The sequence below is a fragment of the Molothrus aeneus genome, chromosome 26, assembly GCF_037042795.1.
Source record: "Molothrus aeneus isolate 106 chromosome 26, BPBGC_Maene_1.0, whole genome shotgun sequence".
In the NCBI taxonomy this organism is placed as follows: Eukaryota; Metazoa; Chordata; class Aves; order Passeriformes; family Icteridae; genus Molothrus; species Molothrus aeneus.
In genome coordinates this window covers 4,560,874-4,585,816 of record NC_089671.1, presented here as the reverse complement: position 1 = coordinate 4,585,816, position 24,943 = coordinate 4,560,874, and the positions used below count along the sequence as shown (strand labels likewise).

Below are 24,943 nucleotides of genomic sequence, written 5' to 3'. Positions count from 1 at the left end.
TTCTCACTATAGCACCACTGTATTGAGCAGTGGCTGAGGAGTATTGAGGTCAGAACTGGATATGAGTGATCCAGCCTTATGTTGGCATGGTCAGGACTGTAGCCACCCCTTATCAGTACATCAAGGACTTGGATAAAATAAAGATCATGCACCAGGTGAATGATTAGTGATGGTGGTTTTGGGTAGCCACTTAAGACAGGATAGCACATGGATACAAGATTTACGTGCTGGGAAATCTGTAAGAAAAAAGGCCCTTACATTTTCCAGCCTGATACAGGACATCACCGTTGTGGGATATAAATCTAGAAGATATAAACAATTATCTCCATGTGAGTGCTGGCTCAGTGTGGAAATGAAGGGGCTGAACAGTTCCACACTGAGCCAGAGGGAATCTCTTCATGTGACCCCTCCAGTGCCTTGCAGGGGGACACCTCCTGCAACGTTGGCCTGGAGGAGCCTCGTGTGGTGCTAAAGCTGCCATCCCTTGTGTTGTTCCAGGCAGCAAGTGCATTTCAGGGTGAGCATCCCTTATCAGTGGTTCCCATGCTAGTGACTGGTTTGTCCTGGTGACTGACAGCTGTGATAATGAGGTTATTGTGAGGAGGCAATCAGTGCACAGAAATGTTTTTATGTCTTATGGTCTGGGATCTTGGGGGTTTTTGTGCCCTGAGAGGCTCCAGCTGGCTGGGCCAGAGCAAAGGGCAGAACATGGAGTGACTGTACAAGAAAAATCCTTGTTGCTTTCTCATCTGCATTAGGTGTTAGTTTGTCAAAGTCATTGTAGGACTGTTTGCTGTAGTATCAAGGCAGAGTTTTCTAAGCATTATTATGTACCTTTGAAGTAAAAATACCTGGGGAGCAAGGCAAGTCCATTAGTCCCTATAAACAACTGGTGGTTCACAGATGTTCCATTTCTAGGTAAATCCCCTCTGCTGCTCACTCTCTCAATGCTCATTGAGCTCTGTTGACTTAACTCCATGTTTTTACACAGCTGGCTTATCTCTGTACAGGGCTGTGCCCCTGAGAGCCTCAAATCTGGGTCTTGGCTCAGACCAGAGCAAAATACTGAGTGATCTGACTGGATCTGGCTGGGCAAGGGTGGCGTGGAGGAAGAGGGTGTTCTTCTGGTTGCAAGATTTGATACAAATTTAACTTTTCTCTTTTATTCTGTGTTTTTGTCTCACTGGAGTTGTGGAAGCTTTTGCCAAAGCACCACTTTCACCATGCAAAAATCTTGTTTCCTTTCTCTCTCCCCACTGAACTTCTGCCTATTATATATCCATGAGTTGCAAAAAAGAGCCTCAAACCAGCAGTGGCCACAACAGCTCTTGTCTCTCAGGGACAAGATTAAAATCCACCAAAATGAGATGTCATGGAAAGCATTGAGTTGCCATTCTCTGGTGCCACAGAAAATTGACTTCCTGTGTCTTGCTGCAGTGCAGAGCCCATGGAAGTACCTGGCTTGCTGGATTTCAGTGTGAATGGAGATGGGTGGTAAATAGGATCCACAAATCACAAAGGTAAAGGAATGTGCTAGGGATGGCCCAGGTTGGAAATTGGATCATTTTGATGTCTGTACTGAATTGTTAAGGCTAGAATTCATGTTCCAGATGATAAGACTGTCCCTGTGTAACTTTTAAATCAGAATCTGTATGTTTCTTACTGAGATTGGACTTCCCTTGGTAATATCCAACCATGCCTCTGAAATGCTTTGTAGGCAATACTTATAGGAAGTAGTGGGGGTTTTCCATCTGCATGTTAATATTTTAGTGGTTGCTATTTTTTAGCCATATCCAAGAATGAGAATTCTGTTTGTGGATGGAACTGGCGATTGAGCCCATTCCAGACATTCTGCATGATCCAAGATCCTAAACACAAAAGTAATCCTGAACCAGGCATGTATGAATTTGCTGCAGTTGCAGCTCAGACTGAAATGATTTTATGAGCATTACTTACTGAAACAGGTTTAGCCTGACAGTCCAGCTCCCTGCTCACACTGTGGCAGTGTCTCTCCATCAGAGGGAACTGGAAACATCTGGTTCCTTATTTGGTGAAGCAAAGAGCCAAAAGTGAAAGAAAAGGGGTGCAGCAGCCGAGTGCCACAATGTCACTGAAGTGCAGAGCCACAGAACCAGCGCAGTTCCCGTCTCTCTTGTATCCATGGAGACCCCAGGACTGCAGGGGCTGGGGGCTGTGACACTGCTGTCACCACGTGCCCACAGGTGACAGGAAGATGAAGCTCAGCTGGCAGGGAGGGCCCTGCAGGAGTCACAGGTCCCTGTGAGACAGCAGAGCCCAGGCAGAGCCACACCATGACCTGGTGGAAATGGCCAAACACAGCAAACAGTTCAGCTCCTGCACTTTGCAACCTTCTCATCCCTCTGACAAACAACTCTCCACTCAGCCTGGATGGAGAGGCCACAGCTGTCAGTGCCAGGGGCTGAGCCAAGGCCACCTCGTGCCCATGAGTGTTTTTTCCCTGGTGACACTGGTGTACTGGTGGCACTGGGATAGTTGACCAGCTGCTTCAGGAGTCCCATTACTAGGTATGTGCTACATGAAGACAGTGCTGGATTGATAAGACAGAAAAGATTAATGGTCTCAGATGCAATTTTCCAAACAAATAAAACTTTGATCTGCAATGTAATTTAGATTATCTAAATCCGACACAGTCTGGGGCCTGCGATGTATCAGGATTCTCAACTAAAAAGCATTTCCTGTGGCACAGTTTGGTGTCTTTCAGGCATAGCAAATGAAAAACATTTTCTTTTAACTTCCATGTCCCTCTTCTCCCCAGGTTTTGTTGTCTTTCCTAACCTTATTCATCTGCTAAAAAACAGGGCTGGAGACAGGAGCTTGTATTGGGCAGACCTGTGAGCACTTGTGAGGCCTTCTGTGAAAGAGATCATGAGGTGAAGCAGAAACTAACGCCTATGTTGCATTAAAAGTCAACATTTTGACAGAGAAGTTTTCTTTTGAGATAGAAAACTGTCCATTTGAGGGCAGAAAAGGAAGGATCAAACATCCTGCAAGCTGTGATCTATCATCATATGGTACATGGTCAAGTTATCAGTCTAAACACTGTCCTGGTTTGCAAATTTCCATAAGCACAGATGTGCTTTGGGCACAGTGGGCTCATTGTCCCAAGAAAAATTGAAGGGAGCTCTTGAATGATGTCTTATTATAGAAATGTTGCTGCTAAAAGCAAATTCTCCCAGAGAGTAAGTGCAGATTGTTTCTGTTATTGATTGCCACAGTCTCTGCTTCATTGAGACCACATGGCCCACTTTGTTTTTGTAGCTGTCTTTTATTAAAACTGACAAAGAGGTATCAGCATTTAAAAAGATGAGTCTTGAGAGTCCCCTGGGCGGCATTTTCATGCTGTAAAGTGATACTGGCACATTTGATCCACAGATGCTTTTACACAGTGATAAAACAAAACCTTTCCTTCCCAGGGTGGTCTTCTACACTACAAAGCTTTCTGGTTTTTCCATGCTCAATGGGCCAAGAAGTGGAGAGAACCTGCAATTCCTCCTATCTTAAACTGTGCTCTCAGGATCTGGTCCTGTGTTCTAAGCTGCTGAGGACATCCCTATGTGTTTATTTTTTTAAGTATACTCTGCTGCTTCGTCAAAGGCTCATAACGCATTTTACATTCACATGGGTTGTCTGAACTGGTTTTTAGTGTTCCTGTGACTGGTGGTCAGAAAGTTTTCATCCTTCTTCCTGGTAACCAACATTTACAGTCCCTAATCCTCTCCTGTTCTTGTACCTGACTTTCTAAGAAGCCAGAGTTTTATTTGAACACTCAAACCTTGTTTGTTTTCATTTTTTTGGCATTATATTTGAAGGTATCTAAAAAAATTTAGATCTGAGACATTTCATACTAGGACCTATCATGAATGGAAATGTTTGACCTCAATCTGTCTGTGCAGCAGCTCCTGATCTGTAAAATGGGAATACCATCTTCTCTCATTTTGAAGAGACTTTATGAAGATAAATTAATCGTTGCAGAGCACTCAGATGTCAGAGTGATGAACACCACAGAAAAGCTTAGGGGGGAAATAAATAGTTCTGTCTGCAGAGCAGGCTGTTAGTAGTAGCCATAAATAAGACATGAAGCTGCACTTTGATCAAGAGACTAAAGCAGATATTGAATAGTTGCTGATAAGCCAAGCACCAGCCAGCCAGGGTCCTGAACACTTCCAGACCAGTGGGAAGTAGTGTGTAACTGTGTGATTAAAGAGATGTGGTGATGCAAAGGAGCAATAGGACCAAAGTGAAGATGCACCCATGAACTCAGTGCAGGTTTGTTCTTGCTTTTGGATGTTCTGTTCTGCAGCCTTGCTGTGTGCCATGAGAGAAATACTAGCCCCTGGTGAGCATGAATTAGTCTTATCCTGGCCAACTGATTCTTTTTCTTTTCCTTTCCTCTGCTAACCAGTTGTGTTACACAGAGAAGGGACTAAAAGCTTAAAAACATGTCATGAGAACATGCTCAGAACTGAAACTTCCAAAAAGGTTCTTTCTGGCAGCAGCCTGTCTTCTACAGATCATGCAAAGCATAATCCAGCAGATTCATGTGTCAGAAGGGCTGTCAGAATCCCCTGCTCCATCTGCAGCCCCAGGCTCACCTGAGCCCTGGCCAGTTGCTTGTTTGGCTAGGAAAAAAGCACTGAAGCCTCCTCTCCCTACAGCCACAGTGGAGAGAGGTAAGTAAATGTGATTCCATCTTTCTGGTACAATATGGAGCTGCTTGCCTCCACTTTGGTTTAAGCTCTGGGGTGGCTGAGGAATGCTCACACTTCCCTTTCCCTTCTATGCTCTTGTCAGCAAAGTGAATGTGTCCAAGCCTTCCAGAGTCCTCCCAGCTCATTTCTAAAGGACAAGCTACATATTTTTCACTTGAATTTGCTGATGTAGCCTGTTTTGTTTTATTTTTTTATTACTGATCATTTTGACAAAGGTTAAATAGAATAGATTTTGTGTCTGGCATATTTTTGTAATGCTTTTGACAAAGGTCCTTTAATCATGGATTCACAGCTACAATTCTGAGATGCCTTCAGAGCTTGACATGAAAAACCTAATGGTACAGTTGCACTGATGAGGGGGATGTATATCCTGTGCCATCATCTGGCCTTTGCACTCACAGCTCTTGACTACTTGTCCCTCATGAGGGGTTTTGGAGAGGAACACAGAAAATCCCTCCAAACGCCTCATTAAGCAGCCAAAGTATATAAACTACTGATGGCAGAGAGGTTACAAGTAGCTCATCTCTGGAGAGAGCAGTGGGTGAGTCTCCTGAAATGTCTTCATGCTGTAATTGCATGTCCCAGAGTCGGGCCCAAGTTCATTACAGGCCCAAGGAATGGGTGCTGGTGGCCCTCAGCCTGTCCCGCCTTTGGTGCTCTCACCTTGCACAGAGACGAGCCCTGTGCTCAGCCAGAGCTGTTTGATGTGCCTGGCTCTTCCTGGGGGCAGGACACGAGCAAGCTCTCTGCTCTGGGGGTCATGGGGAGAGCAGACCCCTGTGGTGCAGAGTTTCAATTGCTGCCTCCTTAATTACTAAAATAAGCCTCTCTGCAGGCACTTGGGGTTTTGTTTTTTGCGAGTGGGACCAGGGGTTGAGCTATGCCTGCTGCACCCAGAGCAGTGTTCCCCTGCAGCTGTAGTTTGGAGTTGACCTCCTTACCCTGTTCAGGGATGAAGGGATGGGGAGGGCAGGGAAGAAACTGCAGAAAGTTCTGGAAAGGCTCTGCCAGCTGTAAATGCAGCCTGTTTCTGCCTCCTCTGCAGTCTTCAGCTCCCATGCTCTGCACTTGTCCTGTGTTCATCCTATCTCAGCCTCCTCCTGACTTCCCCTTAAATCATGAGAACAAGTTGTAGTTGGGAGCAAGTTCATTCTGTCCTCTTTTCCCTACCTCAAATGTCTTTGCCTTTGTTGTGATTGCAAGGTCTTTGGGGCAGGGACTGTACGCTCCCTCTGTTTTGGCAGAAACTGCCTTAATTAGGGATTGTTTTTGGTTTGTTCTGTCATAATAAAAGGGATTCGTAATAATACTGCAGTAACTCATGCCAGTCTTACTGCATTTCCTTCAAAGGAAGCACTCCAAAATAAGATGAGAGTAGATGAGATGAAGGTCAGACCAGCTGTAATTACAAGTCTGAGATATCTCATTTTGGAGCAGAGCAGTTACACACAGTAGTAACTTGGCTAGCTCTTATTGTAGGGGAAAAACCTACACAAAAGGTATTTTTATGTAAGTCTCTGTAAAATAGCCACCAATATTCTTCAGAGAGAGCATGATTAAAGGCTTTTGAAACATGATTGGAGTTGCCAGTTTTCATGAGATAATTAAGATGCAGGTTTGGTGTATATATATTCTGGTGATCTCATTACCTTCATTATTAATTAGTCTCTGTTCTTCACATTTCAGCTCCAGTTTCTTGTCATTAGGGTGACTCGCCTGTGAGCGATGCCTTAGTGAGATGCAGAGGAAGGATTCTGCCTCTGGAACAGCAGAGGAGGTGCCAGCCTTTGTTCAGAACTGCTCCAGAGAAACTGCAGTGCTTTGTACCAGATCAGCAGGTTTCCCTGCCATCAACCCTTTCAGTGATGTGCCCTGCTCGGTGTTTCCTGGCCAGGAGCCCCTGGTTTCACCCGGCACTCTGGGTGCTACTGGAAATCATAGAATCATAGAATGGTTTGGGGTGGAAGGGACCTTAAAGATCATCTCATTCCAGCTCCCTGCCGTGCCTCACCTCCTGCAAAGGGAAGGGGACAGCAGTGATTTTGATTTAGGCTCTCAGTGAATATATCTCAGTTATCTATTCAGCAATCTTCTTCTAATCACCCAAATAATGAATATTTTCCTCAGATTTTATCTGGCCTGCTTCTGCAAGCACCTTTTTCAGGATGTATAGTGTTGGTTTGGGAGATCTGTGGGATCTCACAGAGCCAAGCATCCTTTTGCCAATCTCTTTTCTTTCCTGTGGTAATGAGGATAAAATTTACTCTCCGTTGACAGCTACTTGTCACCATGCTCAAACCCTGGACAGGACTCAGCACAGGTACTTTGCTTAATACAAGTGGCATATGGAGGGTGGGACTTAGGAAAAAACCAGATGAATTAAGGGGGAACCTGAGTGTGAAGGGATGCCCTGAGTGCAGCAGTTATGGATGAGTGTAGGCATTGAAGGGCTTTCCTCTGAAAGGCAGCAAGTCTGCTGCTGATGGGGTCACAAATACTGTGCTCAGGAGGGTCTCAGTGTGCAGAGCCTGCTCGTGCAACCACACACAAATCCTGGAGTGTATTTCAGTGTCTCTGGTCATCTGAGCAGTCACTAACCTGCACAAATTCCTCAGCTGCCTGAAATCATGACAGGAGAATAGATTCCAGTCTCAAATGGGAGAAATGCATCACATGAGCTCTCCTTCCGTGGCGCTGACTCAGTTGAGCTGCAGCTGCACCAAGCGGAAGCTGCTGTCCCAGCAGACACGCAGACACCCTTCCTCTGCACCCCTGCTGCTCTTAGGCATGAAGCACTTAAAGGCCTGTGGCACTCCCAAAATTAATCCTCATTCCTTCAAGAGAAGCCAGTGATGGTCACCTGCCCAACCTCAGCCATGACAGCGTGCTCTGCTTTTCCCTTTGTAGGAAACAAATCTTAAATCAAATTAAACAGAAAATTATCACTTTACCATGAAATGTGTAAAAATAAGGGGTTTGTCTCAATGGAGATCAAAGGCAGCTTATAAAAATCTCTACTTAATCAGGCTTAGCTTTAATGAAGTGAGAAATAAACCTGTATCATAGCTAGGGTTATTACTTAATAAAGATTTTATACAGTCGCTCCTTAATGAGGAGTGATTGTCTAAGGTCCATACATTGTCCAGGACTTTTATGAGAAATGCATCTATCAATGAGAGATTTGTGCCTTCTCAATTATTACTGTGTAATAAATATCAAAGCCCTGGGTAGCAAACTGAGTAGGGTGTTCAGCAGGTGTACCACGCAGTTGTGCATATGTTCTTAACATTTCTATTACAATATTCATTTTAATTATTGCTGCTTTATCTGTTTAATGCTTATTTTATGTTTTTCTCATCACAAGCTGTTGAAAGTAGATCTGTGTTGGGTAATGGTTCTGTAATTGTCAGGTTTCATAATGTGCATAGTAGTGCCTGATCTGTGTAACAATACTAACACTTCTGACTTGCATCTTTCAGGAAACAATTACAAAATGTACCATGCAGGTAATTATTTCATGTGTGATTGTTGTTTATTCTGCAGTGAGCCCCTGACATACAACTGTCTCTCTCAAATTAAATACTGAAAGGAAAAGCAGATTTTAGAAGTGTCCTATTTAAAAAGCAGTGAAGTTGTCTGTCCCTGAATCTGTCTTGTAGAAATTGCTTTGCCATTCATTTAGATCCATGAATAGGAGGATGTTGGGGAGAGTTTTTGATTCCTGTTGCACTGTTCATGATCAGCTTCTCAGCTTCCCGGGAGAGCCCTCGAACAGGAAGGGTCTGGGGTCCCACTGCCACCTCAGGGAGCCCAGGGTCTGCAGGGTCCCCATGTGCAGGGACCTGCCCCGAGTCCCTGCGAGTCCCAGTGACCTCCTTGCACGCGTGGGGACGGCAGTCTGTGCTGGCTGAAGCTGCACTTGGCTTTCATCTCTTGCTGTTACACTTTGTTACACTAAACCTCAGGCATCCCCCACCCTTCCAAAACTTCTGTGCTCAGCAGAGATGGAATTCTTTTCATTTTCTTTCAATGAACTGCAAAAAGGGTGAAGTTCGGTGAATTGCTTTAAGCATTGCATATTTATAAGAATTTGGGCTGATTAATTTCTTTCTCTTCTTTTCCTTTTGAACAGCAGTGTTTACACTTAGGACTCACTGGCTGTGATGAAAATGAGGGTAGGTTCAGGGAATACATGGGCCATGAGATGTTACACTGGTAAATGGGTCTGTGTCTGCCTGCTCTGCTCTGTTTTCTGAGAATTTCCTTATCCCTTGCTTCAAGTAACGTTTGGGCCTCTCTGGAAAGTGCCTTGTCTTTGGACACAATAAAGTCCAAAATATTTTAGAAGTATAAAGTACTTAAGTGATCTTTCAGTGATTTACATTTCCAGCATCTTTGTAATTCCATGTGTGAACACTGTTTCAGAAGTACACCCCAAAGAGCTTTGCCCCTTCAGAAATACCTGGAGGTGACATTAAAGACAGGCTTTGGAATATGGCCAGGTCAAATGGCAGAGTAATGGCTGGGGATTCTTTCCTTTTCCGAGATTTTCAGTGCCATTACAGTTGGAAGGGAGGTGTTTGTTTGCTGGCTGAATCTGCAGGATGGTGTTTCCTTCCATGTGTGACACAGCAGTGACAACTGTGACAGTCAATAAGGGCAGGGTTTGGCTCCCAGATAGAAATTTTATGGAAAAATGTTTTTTTTTTGTATTCCCCTTTCTGCCTTGTAGTCTAATGCTGCAGAGCCATGGAAACAGATTTTCTTTTTCTTTCCTCCTTTCTTCCTTTCTTCCTTTCCTTTTCCTTTATTAGCACATACAGCACAGTAAACAGCTCTTACGAGGTGTTGCAAAAAAGGAAGTTACACAACTTCCAAGAAGTAAAGTGAATATAAAATAACAAAGTCAGTGTGACTGTTCTCAGTCTTTTTGTTTTGCTTCTCATTATCTTGTAACTAATGGGATTAAAATCAAGGACAAAACAGACATCACTTCCTAACAGGATCTGTTTTGCTTTGAGCACACTGAGGGTGCTTTAGGCTGTCACCATCGCAGGGAGGCCGTACGTACGTACGCGTGTTCAGTTGTGACTCTGTTGTAGGAATGGGGGTAACCGGGCAGGTGAGGCTGTCCCCTGGGAACCCTGATGTCCCCAGAGATTGTCCCTGCCTGGGGACCTGACAGCCCTCAGCGCCTGCTACTGCAATCCTTTCACTTATGAAGTATCAGATATCCAAAATCAGTCTCTAAAAATTCTTCTGTTCCATCTCAGATGTGTTCCTGCACACTCACCACCTGCAGGAAGATTGTCAATAACCCTGGGGTGGGGAGGCCCTGTCAACCTGGCCTTGAACACTTGTGGATGGGGCATCCACAGCTTCTCTGGGCAACCTGTGCCATTTACACACACATATAATTATATAAACCCATATAAATTACATATAAATATGTAAATATATAAATAATAAACATATAATTACATCAATTTTTATTATATATGTTATACAAAGTTATATAATATATCATTATATAATATAGAGAGAATTAATCGGGTTTTAATCGGGTTTTAAGCCACATTTCATTCCTCAGGAACCCTCCGCATCTTCCCCTCTCACCAGCAATTGCGCATAATTTTAATTACAGATAATTTTGAGCAATACCGCATTATTTTTGAGCAAAACCGAGTGACTACGACTAAACCCAGGAGCGGGGTCGGGCGCGCGTCACTCACACCCAGCGGAGCACAACACGGAGCCGCACACAGCCCGTGCTGCGGGGCCCTTCCCGCCGCTGTCCATCCGCCCACGGCCAGACCCGCGGCGGTGGCGGTGGCGGCTCTCGGGTCCCCGAGGCCCGGCCCGGCCCCTCCGCGTCGCCCGGCAACGGCGGGGCGGGGAGGCTCCAGTGCCGCCCGCCCTCTCTGCGGGCGGGGACGGGGCGTGGGGACGGCAGCGACCTCCCGGCGCCGAGCCAGGTACGGGCAGCCCGGCAGGAGGAGGAGGAGGAGGAGAAGGCGGGAAGCGGCCGGTGGCTCCTGCGGGGTGAGGAGGAAGTTTGCGCCGGGATTCTGGGGGTTTTCCACGCCGCAGCTCCGGCGCGGGCTCTCGCTTTCCCCTACGGGGAACCCGCGCCGGGGCTGCGGCGTGAGGAGAGGGGGATCCGTGAGGGAAGGGGGATCCATGAGGCCGCCGCTCTGCTCCGCTGGGGATCCAGAAGCGAGGGGGAAAAGCATCGCTGGGGGTTTTGGTGCGGTATCGGCGTTCTCGTGAAATGCATGAAATTGCAGGTGGAGCGAAACCTGCTGGGGTTTTTTCTTGTTTGCTGAAGGAGGGGATTTTCGCTCCGGAGTTGTGTGTGCTAGAAGGTTGGGCTCGCTATGGAAGTGAGCGGGTCCTGGGGATGTTGTTACACGGGAAAATCTAAAAACGTCTGTCTGTCAGCAGCTGTGTGGGGTGAAATGGGGATGTAGGGGAAGAAGCAGATGTCTTCCTGCATAGCTGAGCCTCTTACAGCTCTCAGCTCTGTAACCTGGAGGTGCCCAAATACCTGGGATTTAAACCTTTAAAAGGGGAAGAGGAGGAAAACCGAGTACTTTTTAAGGATGAATGCAAGCAGGGGGCTTGCTCTGTAATTATTTTCTGTGGCGCTGGCAATGTGTTTGGATTGCCATTACTTATTGTTGAATGTTTTTAATACCCAAATGTGGTTCTGAATGCATTTGCTGGCTCTGGGATGCTAGTGACATAGGCAGAAAAATATGATTTGTGGTTGGTGTGTGGCTGTCACGACAGCCTGTGCTGGAACTACAGATGCTGCCTGTAGCCCTGGTGTGGGACCAGCCCTGCCCTGGTGCGGTGGGTGAGGTGGTTCTGCCCCCGATGGGCCTGTGCGAGGTGCGTTTGGCAGCATTTGAAAGCAGCTCACAGCAGAGATCTTGTAGATGTGAGCAGTTCCTGGCCTGGAGTTCGTCGTGTCCCTGAAATGGAGAAGGGCAATTGTGCTTTTCTGTTAGGCAGAAGTGACGTGTGGTTAGAGATCCCAGGGCAGGCAGGCGCCCTCATTGCTGTGTGCTGTGCTGATTTTGAGGTGGAATTTTAATGTTGCTGCTTTGGTAGTAGCAGTATTTTCATTGTTTGTGGCAGATTTTTAAGGTTGGTGGCTTTGGGGGCATAGAGAATTATTTATTCTCATGGTATTTGGCTGATTTATCTACTGTGGGTAAGGAGGAGGCACAGATGGGAGAAAACTTCTGAAATGGGTTCAGAATATACTCCCTAAATGTAAACTCAATGGTACCTGTATCCAGTGTATTATATTATTACCTATATGCCAGTATAATTTGTGATTATCTTGATCCCTTTTGCTATGTTATCATAACTACTTCTGTTGAAAATAGTTTTATTCCATTCAGATGACATGTGAATGGGGGGATTGCTCCAGTGATGGGACTGGATTGCCCTTTCCCAACAGAAGTTATTTTTCTGCCTGTGATCCCTCTGGTTTTTGGGGGAGGTGGGGAATGACTTGGTGTCACCACCAAGTAGTATTCCACCAGTAGTGTGGAATATTGTTCTTACAACTGGGCACAGAAGGAGGGTGGAATTTCTATTGGCTGTTTGTTTGCCCAAACTGAGAGGAGTGTGAGCCGTACCCAACACAAGATGTGGCAGCGTCCAAGCAGTTTTAAAACCATTTGTAATGGATTTCTTTTAAGTTTGTTATTTGAAGAATTACTGCACACAGCCGCAAATCTCCCAGAAGCCACCTGATGTGCAGATGTTTCTCAGCTGTGGTTGTCTTGAGAGGGCTCTTACCACCAGGGTAGTTGGGGAATCTTTGCCATGTGCAAAACAAAACACTTCCCATGCCAGAATAGCAGGGATAATGGAATTGCTTTGCTCCAGTTATTGATTAACCAGTACTGTTACATTTGTCGAGCATAGCTTGATCTTAACTTTTTCTTTAGAGTAGTGTTTTAGTGGAACACTTTAAGGAAAACTATTTAATAGTTTATTAATTTTATAAATTTATAAAACTATTAGTAGTTTATTAATTTTAATAGTGTATGAATTTATTAAATATTTAATAACTAGGTTATTAAACTAATCATAGGTTGTTTCTGAATTAACCATTATCCAAATATTAATATCTTCAAATGCTCACCATGTTTATGTAGCTGACCCTTAAAATTCTGAAATGCAGCATAATAATGTCACTCCTTTTGTACTTTCTTTAGTCATTTAGGTTGATTGCTGCACCAAACACAGGACGGGCTCTGTAAGTGCTTCCTGACAGCACAGAACAGTGCTTTGGGCACTGTGTTGCAGCTAATACTGAATACTGCTGGTTAGTAGTAGGGGGTCTCTGCATATGACTCTGCTTTGAACTGTGTTTTCAGTTTGCAGCCTAATCTTATAAAGGATTTCTTCTTAGTTCCTATCTGCTTTGTCTGTGCAGGTTCAAAGGTATCTCCTGCCTATGTGTATTGACTGTGTAAATAAAAAAAAAAAAATAGCTTATTGACCAAGCCAGGGTCTATGATCAGTGGGTTCTTAGTTTGTGTTTGTCCTGTGTGAAGCTCGATGATGTGCGTGGAGCCCTTCTGCAATTAAGTGCTTTAACTTCACTGTAGAAACTGAAAAAAAGGGGAAAAAACCCTGGAAAACAAGGACTTTTTCACTGAAAAAAAAGAGCAGGTATGCGAGAGACTTTGTTTAAAAATAAATAAAATGTCTTATAAATAGATGGGGAGACTAATATTTTTTTTTAAATTCAGCAGTTGCAATCTTTGCTGGGTAAAGGCTGCAATTCCAGTTATTCCTGCAGCAGAAATGCCTTAACCTGTGGTTTGCCCAGCCACCAGCTGAAGAGCAGCCAAGGTCCTGCAGCTCCTTTCTTCTCCTAATGAGGAGCTCTTCAGAGCTACTTCAGTATTTCTTAAACATGAAGTAAATTACCTTTTAGGCTTGTCTACATTCAGAGTGACCAATGAGCTCTGGGAAGTGTTTCTGTATAAACTACAGCAAAGCCACATCCTTAATGCTTTCCCTCTGCTTGCCAACATAAACTACTCCTCATCAGGCATGGCTGGACTTCTTACTGTGGTGGAGAAAGTCGAGATGTTTCTCTACTTCTTGGGGTCTGAAATTGCTCCCATTTCCCAAGCATCCCTCCCTGCTGGAGACTGCAATGTAATCTAACCCGGGTGGGTGGCAAGACAGAAGTATGAGTTGTGAGACAAAAATCTTTTTTTTTTCTTTGTTTTTCTTTAAATGGCTTTATTTCCTTGTGTTTGCTCCAAGTCTGGAGACCAGACTTGCAGTAGTATAGAAAATAAATGCAAAAATTATAGTTTCCAAATTCCTTGGTGGAAGGGAGTTTGACCAGTGTTTCTGTGAATAATTAGCTTAGACACAGGCAGAACTGTTCCTGCCTGGGACAGCTTCTTCCTGTTCTTCACGCTGTTTGTACCTAATGGTGCTGTGGAGGTGCCAGGAGGTGCCTGCTCCTCCTCCTCCTCCTCCTCCTCCTCCTCCTCCTCCTCCTCCTCCTCCTCACCCAGGGGCTGGGGCAGCACTCAGCTCAGGGAGCTCTTTCCCGATGTGCCTGCAGCACCCACGGGCAAGTGTGATGCAAGGGTTTTGTTATTTATTGAGGCCCCGCCGGCTGACCTTGAGGCTGGTTAAGGAAAACATGTTGGGTGTGAGCTCAGCTGTCCCCCGAGCAGCCACCACTGGCAAAGAGCATCTTGTAACTTGGAGCTGGATAATTAGGGGTCTGAGCTGAGAAGTGAGTGCTGAACTGTGCCTCAGGCATAAGGACATTTTTTTGAAAGCAGTCTCCAGCTCTTTGTCAGCAGAGGTGTTCGCTGGTACCATTGCTTCAAAGTAACACAATCTGACCATTCCTGTGACCCTTGGTCTTAAGACTGGTCTGTACTGGGGAGTCTTTGGGGTGCCTTTGACCATGAGCTGCAGCTCTGTGTTTGCTGTGTGAGGAACGCTGTGACATCTGGCCAGGGCACCCAGGACACAACCCAGGGCACAGTTTTGCCACCAAGTGTTGCTGCCAAAGGAATGGTGAATGCTGCTGCCCCCAGTGTGCCAGAGCTGCCCTCATGCCCTGCTGGCAGGTTCAGCGGGGGCTGAGCCACAGACCCAGGCAGCAAACCCTGCTGAGAGTTTGACATTTTCTGTCCTCCCTCCCTGATACTGCTGTTCTGACTTTAAAAATAGAATGAGATTGTCTCATCTCAAGGCAAAGGCTTCTCAAGAGGGTTCATTATGTCACATGTATTATCTGCTCTGCAGATCTTTTTAGGCAAATATGAGTTTTGTTGGTTTTTTTTTAAGTTGTATACCAGCTTTTATAAACCAATGTCTGCAGCACTCCCACACACAGCACGAAGGTGATGCTGAGTTTCCCACAGCTCATTTTACATACAGCTGCCTGAGCAGGGTGCCCTGTCCAGGAGGAGGGGGTGGCAGGGGGTACCTGCTGTGGGCTGTCCCAGCAGTTCACTCTGTGGGAAGAGCTGTATTACCACTCTGAGGAGCTCTGGCAGCTTGCACAGTCACAAGCATTTCACTCTAGAAATGTTACCAGAGACTTTTCAAGTAGTTAGATCTCGTTTCTGCTCTTACTGGAGTGGGCAGTGGAAACTTGGAAGTTTCCTGTGTCATGTTTGTGGTGTGTCAGCTTGTTGCCACTTCACACCACTTTTTCTAGATATGTGAAAGAAAAAGGAAACTGTCTTGCAGTTCAGAGGTACAAGTACCTTAAGCAATGCTGGAACAAAGTGCCAAACGATGTGGTGGGTTTAAATCTGAACTCTGGTTTATGTGCTGGCCCCGTCCATGCTGAGGGTAATGCAGTCTTCTTCCTAACACTGCAAATTAGGATGTTTTTTTCATCGGCAAAGGGATTTTCCTTGCTTTGATGACCCTCCATTGATGGCTGATGAGTGCATGATAGTCCAGTAGTGGGGAGCAGCCCAGGGAGTGATGGGACACAACTTCAAAGTAAAAGGAAGAGCTTTTTACTTTTTTACTTTCTTTAGAGGATCAAATTAGCAGTCTGCTAAAGCCTTTTAATGCTAAACTTCCAGAGCATAAACAATGACCTGTGAAAAGGAGTGCTTGGATCTGGACCCTGCATATGATGAAGTCTGGCATCTCCATTATGGCCAATTAAAGTGACAGCAGAGTGTAAACACTCCTGACTCCTTCTCCTGGCTGCACATGGCCTTTCTCCTCTGCCTTGGAAGAGGCACGATGTCACTTAGAACTTCCCAGCCAGAGCACAGAGCAGCCTTTCAGAACCTCTGTGCCCTCTCCTCGGGTGGTTCAGCAGGAACAGCCCAGAAGCTGAAGCTTGGTCTTCCAGTCAGAACCTGTTGTCCTTGAATTGCACAATTGTACGAGAGACAGATGTTATCCTGCAGAGGGAGGGAGACTGGCAGTGCACTGCAGCACGGGCTTGCCCTCTCTCTGGGGTCTCTTCACTGCCTTTCCAGGATGCTGTCCAGCACTCAATCCAAGATCTGGATTTTAGGAATAATCTTGCCCCTAGAAGTTCCTTCCAATACTCACAACAATGTGTGAAGCTTTGCCTTAAACAGAGCTTCAAATTTTAGATTTGAGTAACTAAACAATCTCAGGAAGCTGTTGTGTTGACCAAACTAACTTTTGGCTCTAAATAACTTCATATTTGAACAGCTTAGTAGAATATTAGTGCTCTGCATGCTGATCTTGAACTTGGAGAGATTTTATATTCCCAGTTATACGAGGAGGCTGGGTGTTCTTCCATGTGCTGCAGCCTGAGATGGAAGTGGTTTCTGTGACTTCCTCCCTCCCCCATCAGCCTACCTGTGAGCAGCCTGCCCTCCCCTGTGCACAGGCACAGCAAACTGGGTGAGAGAGAGAGAGAAGGAGGTGGGCGAGAGCCAGATGTGGGCAGGAGGGAGCCAGCCGTGGGGGAGAGTCACTCACGTCATGGACACGGAGGCACATGGGTGGTCTCACTTAGCGCTCCTACATTTTCCTCTTCTGCTTCTTCCTCGTCTCTCCTGTTCCCGTCAGATCAAAGGGCAGATCAGCACCTCCCCACCTCTGCCTGACAACTGAAAAGGAAAGGAAATACGCTGGGGAAAACCTGTGCTTTAAAATATGTATCCCACTTGGTGTAAATATGCAAATGTTTGTAGAGGAGTGGCTGTTTCTAAAACACATTAGGGAGAAATGCTTCACACCCTTCTTTGTCAGTCAGTAATTAAGAGAATACTTGCCTTCCAATGCAGTGGCTGCTTAAATAAAGATGAGAGAGCCTGGATTTTCTCTTATGATGGAGTGCAACAGTAAGTAACTTTCATCTGAGACCAAGCCTGGCACACCTCCACATGGCACCTCTTCCAGTTGTGGTGAGGTGACTTTTCCTGTGCTTTTGCTGGGAAGAAAGTGACTGTGGGGAAGGTGCAGGGGGCTCAGGCTTGTATCCCACAGCAGATCCAGCTTGTCAGAGGGGTGAGAGACAAGGTCCTGGTGAAGGAAAGGCCATGGCTCGTCTGCATGTGGTATTTCTTGTTTCTGGTCATGTGTGATGTGTCCAGCTCTTCCTAATCAGATTGCAGAGTGGTGGGATACTTGGATCCTCTTTTCTTCCCTGTCTCCTCTGGCATACTGTGAGGCTGTCTAAATGTCAGGGGTACTGGTGATTTGGCTGTGATGGGAGTGAATTTTAACGAGGCTTGCTCTTCAGCATGAATGTATTAATGTAGGCATGTCATGTAGCCTGTCTGTCAGCCAAGTTTCTAGCTTTCAGCTGCTTTATATGCATATTTTGGAGATTGCTTCCAACCTGGGAAAGCCCAGTCGGGTCACTGCAGGGCAAGGCAGAGCTGTATTCCCATACCCACCTAATGCTGACACTGCTTTCCTGCCCCACAAGGATCAGAAGGAATCCATGGGAATCGCTGTCTTCTGGCTCCTGCTTCTGTTTGGGGTGGCTGTTGCAAAGGCAGGCTGGGCTTACTCATCTGCCTTCAATGCAGCCACACAAAGCCTCTTTCGAGGAAGGGAATTCATTAGTTTCTGTGAAGTGGCCTTGGATCTGTGGGCAGCAGGTGCTCCTATAGAGCAAACTGTTGCTGAATATTCAACAGTTGCTATACAAGCGTCTGGCTGGCTGCCTGTGAAGCACTTGGAGTTATCTTGAGCATCCGATGGGATAAAGTGCAAACCACTTAGGGCTTTTAAAGATACCCGCAGCTATGTTGTGTTGGTGGTGTTTTAACTTTCAGGGTTGGGTTTCTTTTTATGAGAATCTTCCAAGATCATAAGCAGCAGCAGCTTTATCTCTTTTGATTCAGCCAACAAAGAAGGGAGCTGCTAGGAGAATGACAACCCCAGTGATTCATATTCAAGTCGTCAGAACCTCATTCTCTTGGCTGGTTTCTGCTAATGACATGTGCACTGGAAACAAATGACTCAGGCTAGAAGTGTCTATTCATCTTTAAACTTCTTAAACTCTCCTTAATCTCAAGTTAGCTCTCTTGAGGCTACCTGAATAACACTTGTTCTTGCCAGCCTCTAATTTGGTACATGAAATACTGTAGATACCTAAACTATGAAGGAATAATCTGAGAGGCTAATGTGTGCAATCAGCCTTTTTTTTCACTTTAATTTCCTTAGGTGTGGTTTGTAAGCAGTTTGCGCTAGATGTCATCATTGGAAGTACAGTTCTGTGAGAAACCATGATCACTGAACAATTACAGCTTCAAATAACTTACAGCTTTACTCAGTAAGGTGTGGATGCCTGTATATTGTTTACCAGTGACAAGACCTGATTCTGTTGTCTTGTAATAGCTTACTTAAACCTGTATAAGTTGTTTTAAAGATGCTTTGTCTGTGTTCTCCTACTCATTATTTATGCCACAGAAGGAAAAGCTTTAATTCAATGTGTGATTGTGACAGTTGCACTGGAGGCTGGTTTCACCCAGGGAGCTGAAGAGACACCAGAGTGGTGTTAGCTGAGTTCCATGCTTTACAGGATCTGCACGAGGGGTCCCCATGTGCCAGGAATGTTGTATTATCAGGGGGCAGGGATTCCACACCCCTGAGCTCTCAAAGCTCAGCGGTACAGTGTGTGGTTCTGCCCACAGGGAACAGACTGGAGCACGGTGGGCTGATCCTGGCTGCTGTGCATCACCTGGAATTGTGTTAGCACCCACTGGAGGTGGACCTTGAGCACCTAAAAGTGGGAATTGACAGCTACTGCAGCTGAGCCTCCTGCTCCTGACAGAGTCATTCGTGGTGCTGCTGGCTTTGGAAGGACTGAGGTCTTCAGTGAGTGATTTGGCTGCCAGTTGCTCAGGGAGCAGCTGAGATGTGCTTCCTAAACATCCACTTTGTTTGCATCGGCAGTGGGTCGGGCCAGGTTTGTGAAGAGGTGCCGTGGCAACCTGGGGTGTGGCATCTGCTCTTCCTCTGAGGGGGAGCCGCTGAGGGGGAGCTCCTCCAAGGAGCTGGGCTGGGCCCTGTTCTCCATTTATCCAGTCCCCATCAGTTCCTGAGCTCCCACTGCTCGAGGGTGGGATCAGCAGAAGGGAGGGCCTGCTTCCAGAAGGGGTTCCAAGTCTGGCAGTGAGGCATTTCAGGAGCTGCAAAGCAGGTGTGGAGGCTTATGATGGACCATTGCCTCCAAAGCCTCATTTCTTTTATTCTTCCTTTTTCTTTCTCTTATATATATAAATAAATAAATAAATATATATATATATATATTTATATTTATATTTATATTTATATTTATATTTATATTTATATTTATATTTATATTTATATTTTTATATATTTATATTTATATCTATTTATATATATATACACATATGCATATTTTTTTTTCCCCAGGAGGCTTTAAAGTGCAGGAATAGAGGAATAACACTTTAGAAAAGAATCCGTGGCACTGAGCAGGCTGGGGACAGTGGAGTGTGTGCTGTAGGTGTAGATCAGCTCTCCCATACAAGTAAGCTGTGAAGGTTGCCAGAATGGGACAGAGAGAAGTGAGCCCTCAGCCCATAGAGATGACACTGCACATTTAATTGCTAATGGACTCTTCAGAGAGCACCTCAGCTGCTATTATTAGAACAAGCCAATGTGTGGTGTTACCTACAGGGAGCAAAAAGGGAGTCTTTCGTGATCTTCTTGACCTTTACTTTCTTGTGTTAATATGTTTAATACCAGAGAGATTTTCCTGCTGTAAAAACTTGCTTAAGCAGAGACTTCTCCAAGATCTCTGAAAAAGAGGTGCTTATTGGGAGCTTCAGGGATCCACTGTGTACTGCTTGCCCCTCTCTTTCCCTCCTGGATCAGACTTTTACCAGCTGGTGCAATTCTATAATAGCAGTCAGGCTTTATTGCATTAAATTTGCTAAGAAAATAATGTCTGTGCCTGTGGGGCTCAGCGTGGGGGAGGAAACTTCGGGCAAATGTTAGATAAATAAACACTTCTGAGTACTTCTGAAACATTGTAATTGCTCTTTGCAATCTTTGCTTTTTCAACACCTACTAAAAAGGATTTACTGCTATTTGTAGCTCCCAAGGTAATTTGCAAAGAGCAGCAGTGGCGTTGTCCCTGCTGGCTTTGGGAGGGTGCAGGTCAGGTGTGCTGAGGAACCTGGGGCTAAGGCAGGGCAGGTTCCAGGGCTGGTATCTGACCTGCCAGACCTGGGCTGGCTGGGGATGAGGGGCTGGGGCTCAGAACTGTAAATCTGATTGCACAAGGCAGCGTGGCTTCAATAAGTACTGTGTGGTATAGACCAAGGATAAATCCTTTGGGACACCTCTTGAAGCAATACCTCAGGAAAGTTTCAGGCATAATAAACCTGACACAGAAAAGTGGGAAAAGGCTTTTTTAATAGTGCCAGGTGTTTCACTGCCAGTGCTTGTTAATCTGGAAGGCTTGTTGAAAGCTCAGCTAGAAAAGCATCCAGGTGTCTGCTCTGAGAGTGTACCTGGAGTTTCAAACACAGCAGGCAGTGCTGTCCTTTTCCCTGCTGGGGTATTCATTAGTTAATGAGATTTGAGCAGGTGGGGTTGTTTGGAATTTCTTCAGCCTCCATATGCTAGGAGATTTCAGAGTTATATAAATTGGTATTTCAGGAAAAAGGTGGATGGTGAGACCTGCATTTCTAACAGGAGTTTCTGCAAATCTTGAAAAGCTGCAGCTGCTGCCTGACTCTTTTCCCGTTGAAGTGGAAAAGACAAATGGTGTCATCAGCACAGAACATCACTGGTTCTGCAAAAGTGGGTTTGAGCCTCCTTGGCTCCAGCAGAAGAGTGTCCAAAGGCTGTGAGGATGGACTTGGAGCTGAGTGGTGTCACTGGGCCAGTGTCAAACGTGCTCACCAGCAGGGCAGGGAGTGCTGGTGGTAGTGGCAGTGCCTTGGGATTCCTGGGTGGGATGACAGTTGTGCCTAAACACGAGGTATATCCATGAATGGAATGCTCCATTCCTTGTGCCAATGAACTCAGCTCTAAAAGCTTCACTTGCTAGCAGTAGCTCAATGGTCAGGATGCCTGTGGAGCTTCCAGATGAGCTTTGGAGTAGAGCTCTGAGTCAGGACTTGCTCTGCAGCTCTGAGTTATTTGTGTCATGCTGGATGGGAATTGTCAAAGCTGCATTGTGTGGCTGCTTATCAAAGGATAGAGTAAAATCTTAGCCTTTATTTTTTCAATTAAGAATTTTTATTTGTGCCTCAGGGACAAGCAAATAGAACCCAGCTTGTCTTGGCTATTCTTAGTATTTGTGGGGCAGGAAGGGGAGGGAGAGGGCAAACAGCAAGAGCAAGGAGCTGCAGTAATGAGAATGATGTCTTATTTTAGTTGATGCTTAATCAAGACATGTGGCTCCAGGAAGCAGGAAGAGATGATTTTGCCCTTTTTTTTCTGCTCTCATATATCTTTGATTATCACCAAGACCTCCTCTAAACAATTTAATGCCTGCCAATTATTTTTTCATCTTACAAATTTTTGTCCATCCTCAAAGACAGGGTAAACTGATAAGCAGATCAGGGCTTATCTGATTTGCTTTCGTTTAATCTGTAATATTAATTAGAGGACTAACTCTTGGTGACTAATATATTGCCATCTCTCAAAAGATGCCTAAATTTTTATAAAACTTTGAGGATATTTATTACTTCAAGTGCATTTTATTACATATTATTTAATGTAGTGAATTAGGGTAAAACTGACTGCATTTTAGAGCTGGGTGTTGTATCCTTCTCTCCTGTGAAGTCAGAGGCAGTACATGAGCCCCTCTGGAAGGTACAGGCTACTTTATTGGCTTGCAGGAGCTGGCTTTGTAAAGCAGGTCAGCTTTTTGTTTCATGGCTTTTATTCAGTATCACTCTTGCTTACCAGGGCATCCAGAGACTGTCTTGTTGCTTCTCCTGTGTCTGCTGAACTGCCTTCAGGGTTGATCTGCACTGACTCCTGATTTTCCTTGTGCCAGGGCAGTGAAATCCAGGACTGCGCCTACTTGGACAGCGAAAGCACCTACAGCGAGTCAGAGCTGTTTCCTGATGAGGAGGGGATGACTCTGGCCCAGCAGGAGGTTCACCATGAGTCTGACATGGACAGTGCCATCGAGAGCGCCCAGAGCTCCGAGGCCTCGGACGTGTGTCGGAGCGAGGACAAGGACGGCGGGCTCGGTGGCCTCTTCCTGCCTGGGGACAAGTGAGTGGTGCCAGGGAGGAAGGAGCCTTTATGTGGCTAATCCCTCCTGGGGGAGGCTGAGGATGGCTGATGGATTTAGAAACTTAACATCCATTTACAACATAAGGGGGATGGAGGTCCAGGTCCTCTAAATGGCTTAGATAGTCTTGGTCCTGGCTCCTTCTGGCACGTTCTGTGAGCACTCACAGGACTTGCATGTTGTGTGTTGAAGTCAAAGCATTGGGTATCCCCAGAACAGATCACTGCAATAACATCCCCCAAAACATAGGGGGGGGATGCTTCTCTGCTGCCATAAGCTTTATATGCTGGAATTTAAACAATACTTCCTGCGAAGCAGTTCAGTATGGGGAATACTGCTGCAGTCTTTTGTACATCTAGTTGTGTGCCTGGTATTGTGGGCTCTGCTGATTTGCTTTGCTACTTCATGTACCAAGTTAATTCTCTGTGTTTCTAATTTTCCATAACCTTTATTGTGCAACAGTAAATTGTGTTTAACACGGGGTGTCCTGGCATATGTGTGTGTAACCATAGTTTGCTGTTAACACCAGTGTCTCTGTAACCCTAACTTGACTGTTCCCAGGTGTGTACCTGGGAGTGCTGGTTAAAGATGGTTGTGGGGGAAAAGAACCTAATTTGGCTTAATCCTGCTTTGAATTGAATTAATGCAGTCACCACCAGACAGAGCTCAGCTGGGCTTGCTTTGTAAGCCTCTGCCTTGTCTTCCCTATTTTGGGCCTGTCATCTTGATTTGTGCTTCTTGAGCTTTGTTTGTTGCTAAGGCAGCCTTTCTTCTCTCTCCTGGGCCTCCTCGGGTGCTCCCTGTGCTGCCTCATTCCTGCCCTCCTCCTGAATTTCTCAGCTAGCTGAGTTTTGGCCTTCTCCCATCTGCCCAAGCAACCTCAGAGACTTTATCAAGATAATTACAGTTTCCATCAGCTCTTTATCAAGCTTGTCTCCTCTGCTTGCCATTCCCGGTTCTCCAAAGCCCCATCCTTCTGGTGACTGACTTTTTCCCATGCTGTATTTGAAATGTTTTCCTTCTCAGCTTTGCCAGTCAGGCTCTTGTGAAGGGGGTGGGCAAGGCATTGTGCCTCCTGTACCCTTCTTCTAGGCCAGGCAGGAGCTACCAAGAGCTACTGTGCTCAGATAGACCTTGATTTATCCTCTGAGACCTCCTCAGCTTTGGTAAATCTTTTGGGGAGAAAAAACATGAGAAGCTTCATGCATTTGTGTTAAAAGAGGAAATAGAGCTATTTATTTGGGCAATAGAGAGATTTACTTTGCTGCTTGCTGAAGAAGCAGGTGGGTTGTTATCAGGTGTATCAGGCCTCTGAAATCTTGCTCTGGAGAAGAACAGATTACCTTTGAAAACAAACAAAAAAAAACCCAAACAAAAAAAAAAAAAAGCACCAAACACTTGAAAGTTCCCTTCAGAAAGTGTTAGAATGAGGAAAATCAGTCACTTCCTCTAATGCTGGAGGAAGTGTTACAAGGAGCTTCTTCCCAAACTCACTTGGTGTAACTGCAGTTGAGATGCAAAGAGCAGTAGGATTGTAGGATCTCCCAAAAACTTACCAATACACAGTATGTCTGTGGCACACTTCATGAATAAATGTTAGTGTGATATGTTGAGCTTCTCACTAATCCCTCAGCCAAGGAGCCTTGTTAGATAAGTTTCATCTATTTCTTGTATGAGTATTCCTATCTTTATCCTTCAATAGTGTGCCTGGCTTGACTTGCCCTAATTTCTGTTAATGTGAGTTAGATAAATGAGTTGCAGGTTATAAATGGATCTCATCAAAACAGGAGAAACAAAAGAGCATACATCTGAAATGTTGGCAGGCTTCCTCTTCTACTAATTGCTTTTGGAGGGAAGGGATATGCAAATGACGCTTGCACCATCCGCCAAAGGAACACTGGTGCATCTCTTGTTTACAGCTCAAAGTGGAGTATTACAGGAAGAGGACTCTCCCTGTAGAGAGGTTGAGAGGCTCAAGGTAGACTCAGAAGAAGTTTAGGGGGAAATATTGTTGAGCTGCTGGAGAACAATGTCACCTGGGAGCTGCTGTCCCATGGCTCAGCTGGTGGAGCTGGAGATACAAGCACCGTGCACTGAAGCAGAGGGAGAGAAAATCTTAACCTGATCTGCATGAAGTGCCAGCAGATTCCATTAGTGCTTGGTCTGTACTGCAGAGGCCTTGGATTCTGCTGGAGAGGGAACAGCTGGGCAATGCCAGGGCCTCACAATTGAGCGTCCATGTTAGGTTTTCCAGGTGCGTTTTCTGGAGGGAGAAGTTTGTTTGTTAGAACTTTTTTGTGAATTTACTGGCTTGTCTGACTGCCTCACCAAGGTGGGAGCTGAGTAAACCTGTGTAAAACACCTGCACTCTGCAGGTGCACTGCACAGGGCAGTCTGGAGTCTGGGCAGGTGAACCCTGTGCACCCTCTGCAGCCACCTTGCT

At 45.5% G+C, this 24,943-nt stretch overlaps 1 protein-coding gene across 5 annotated transcripts in view; it reads left to right on the top strand.

Moving 5' to 3' along the window:
* The window catches only part of RAB11FIP4 (RAB11 family interacting protein 4), a 121,367-nt gene that overhangs the window by 78,481 nt on the left and 17,943 nt on the right, over nt 1–24,943 (top strand). For 3 of the 5 annotated variants that reach the window (XM_066566076.1, XM_066566075.1, XM_066566079.1), the window contains one exon: nt 22,258–22,481. In XM_066566076.1, the coding sequence (XP_066422173.1) occupies nt 22,258–22,481 (224 nt within the window). Of the gene's footprint in view, nt 1–10,694; nt 10,794–22,257; nt 22,482–24,943 lie in introns of those variants that run through there. The other 2 variants (XM_066566078.1, XM_066566077.1) reach the window with 2 other exon arrangements.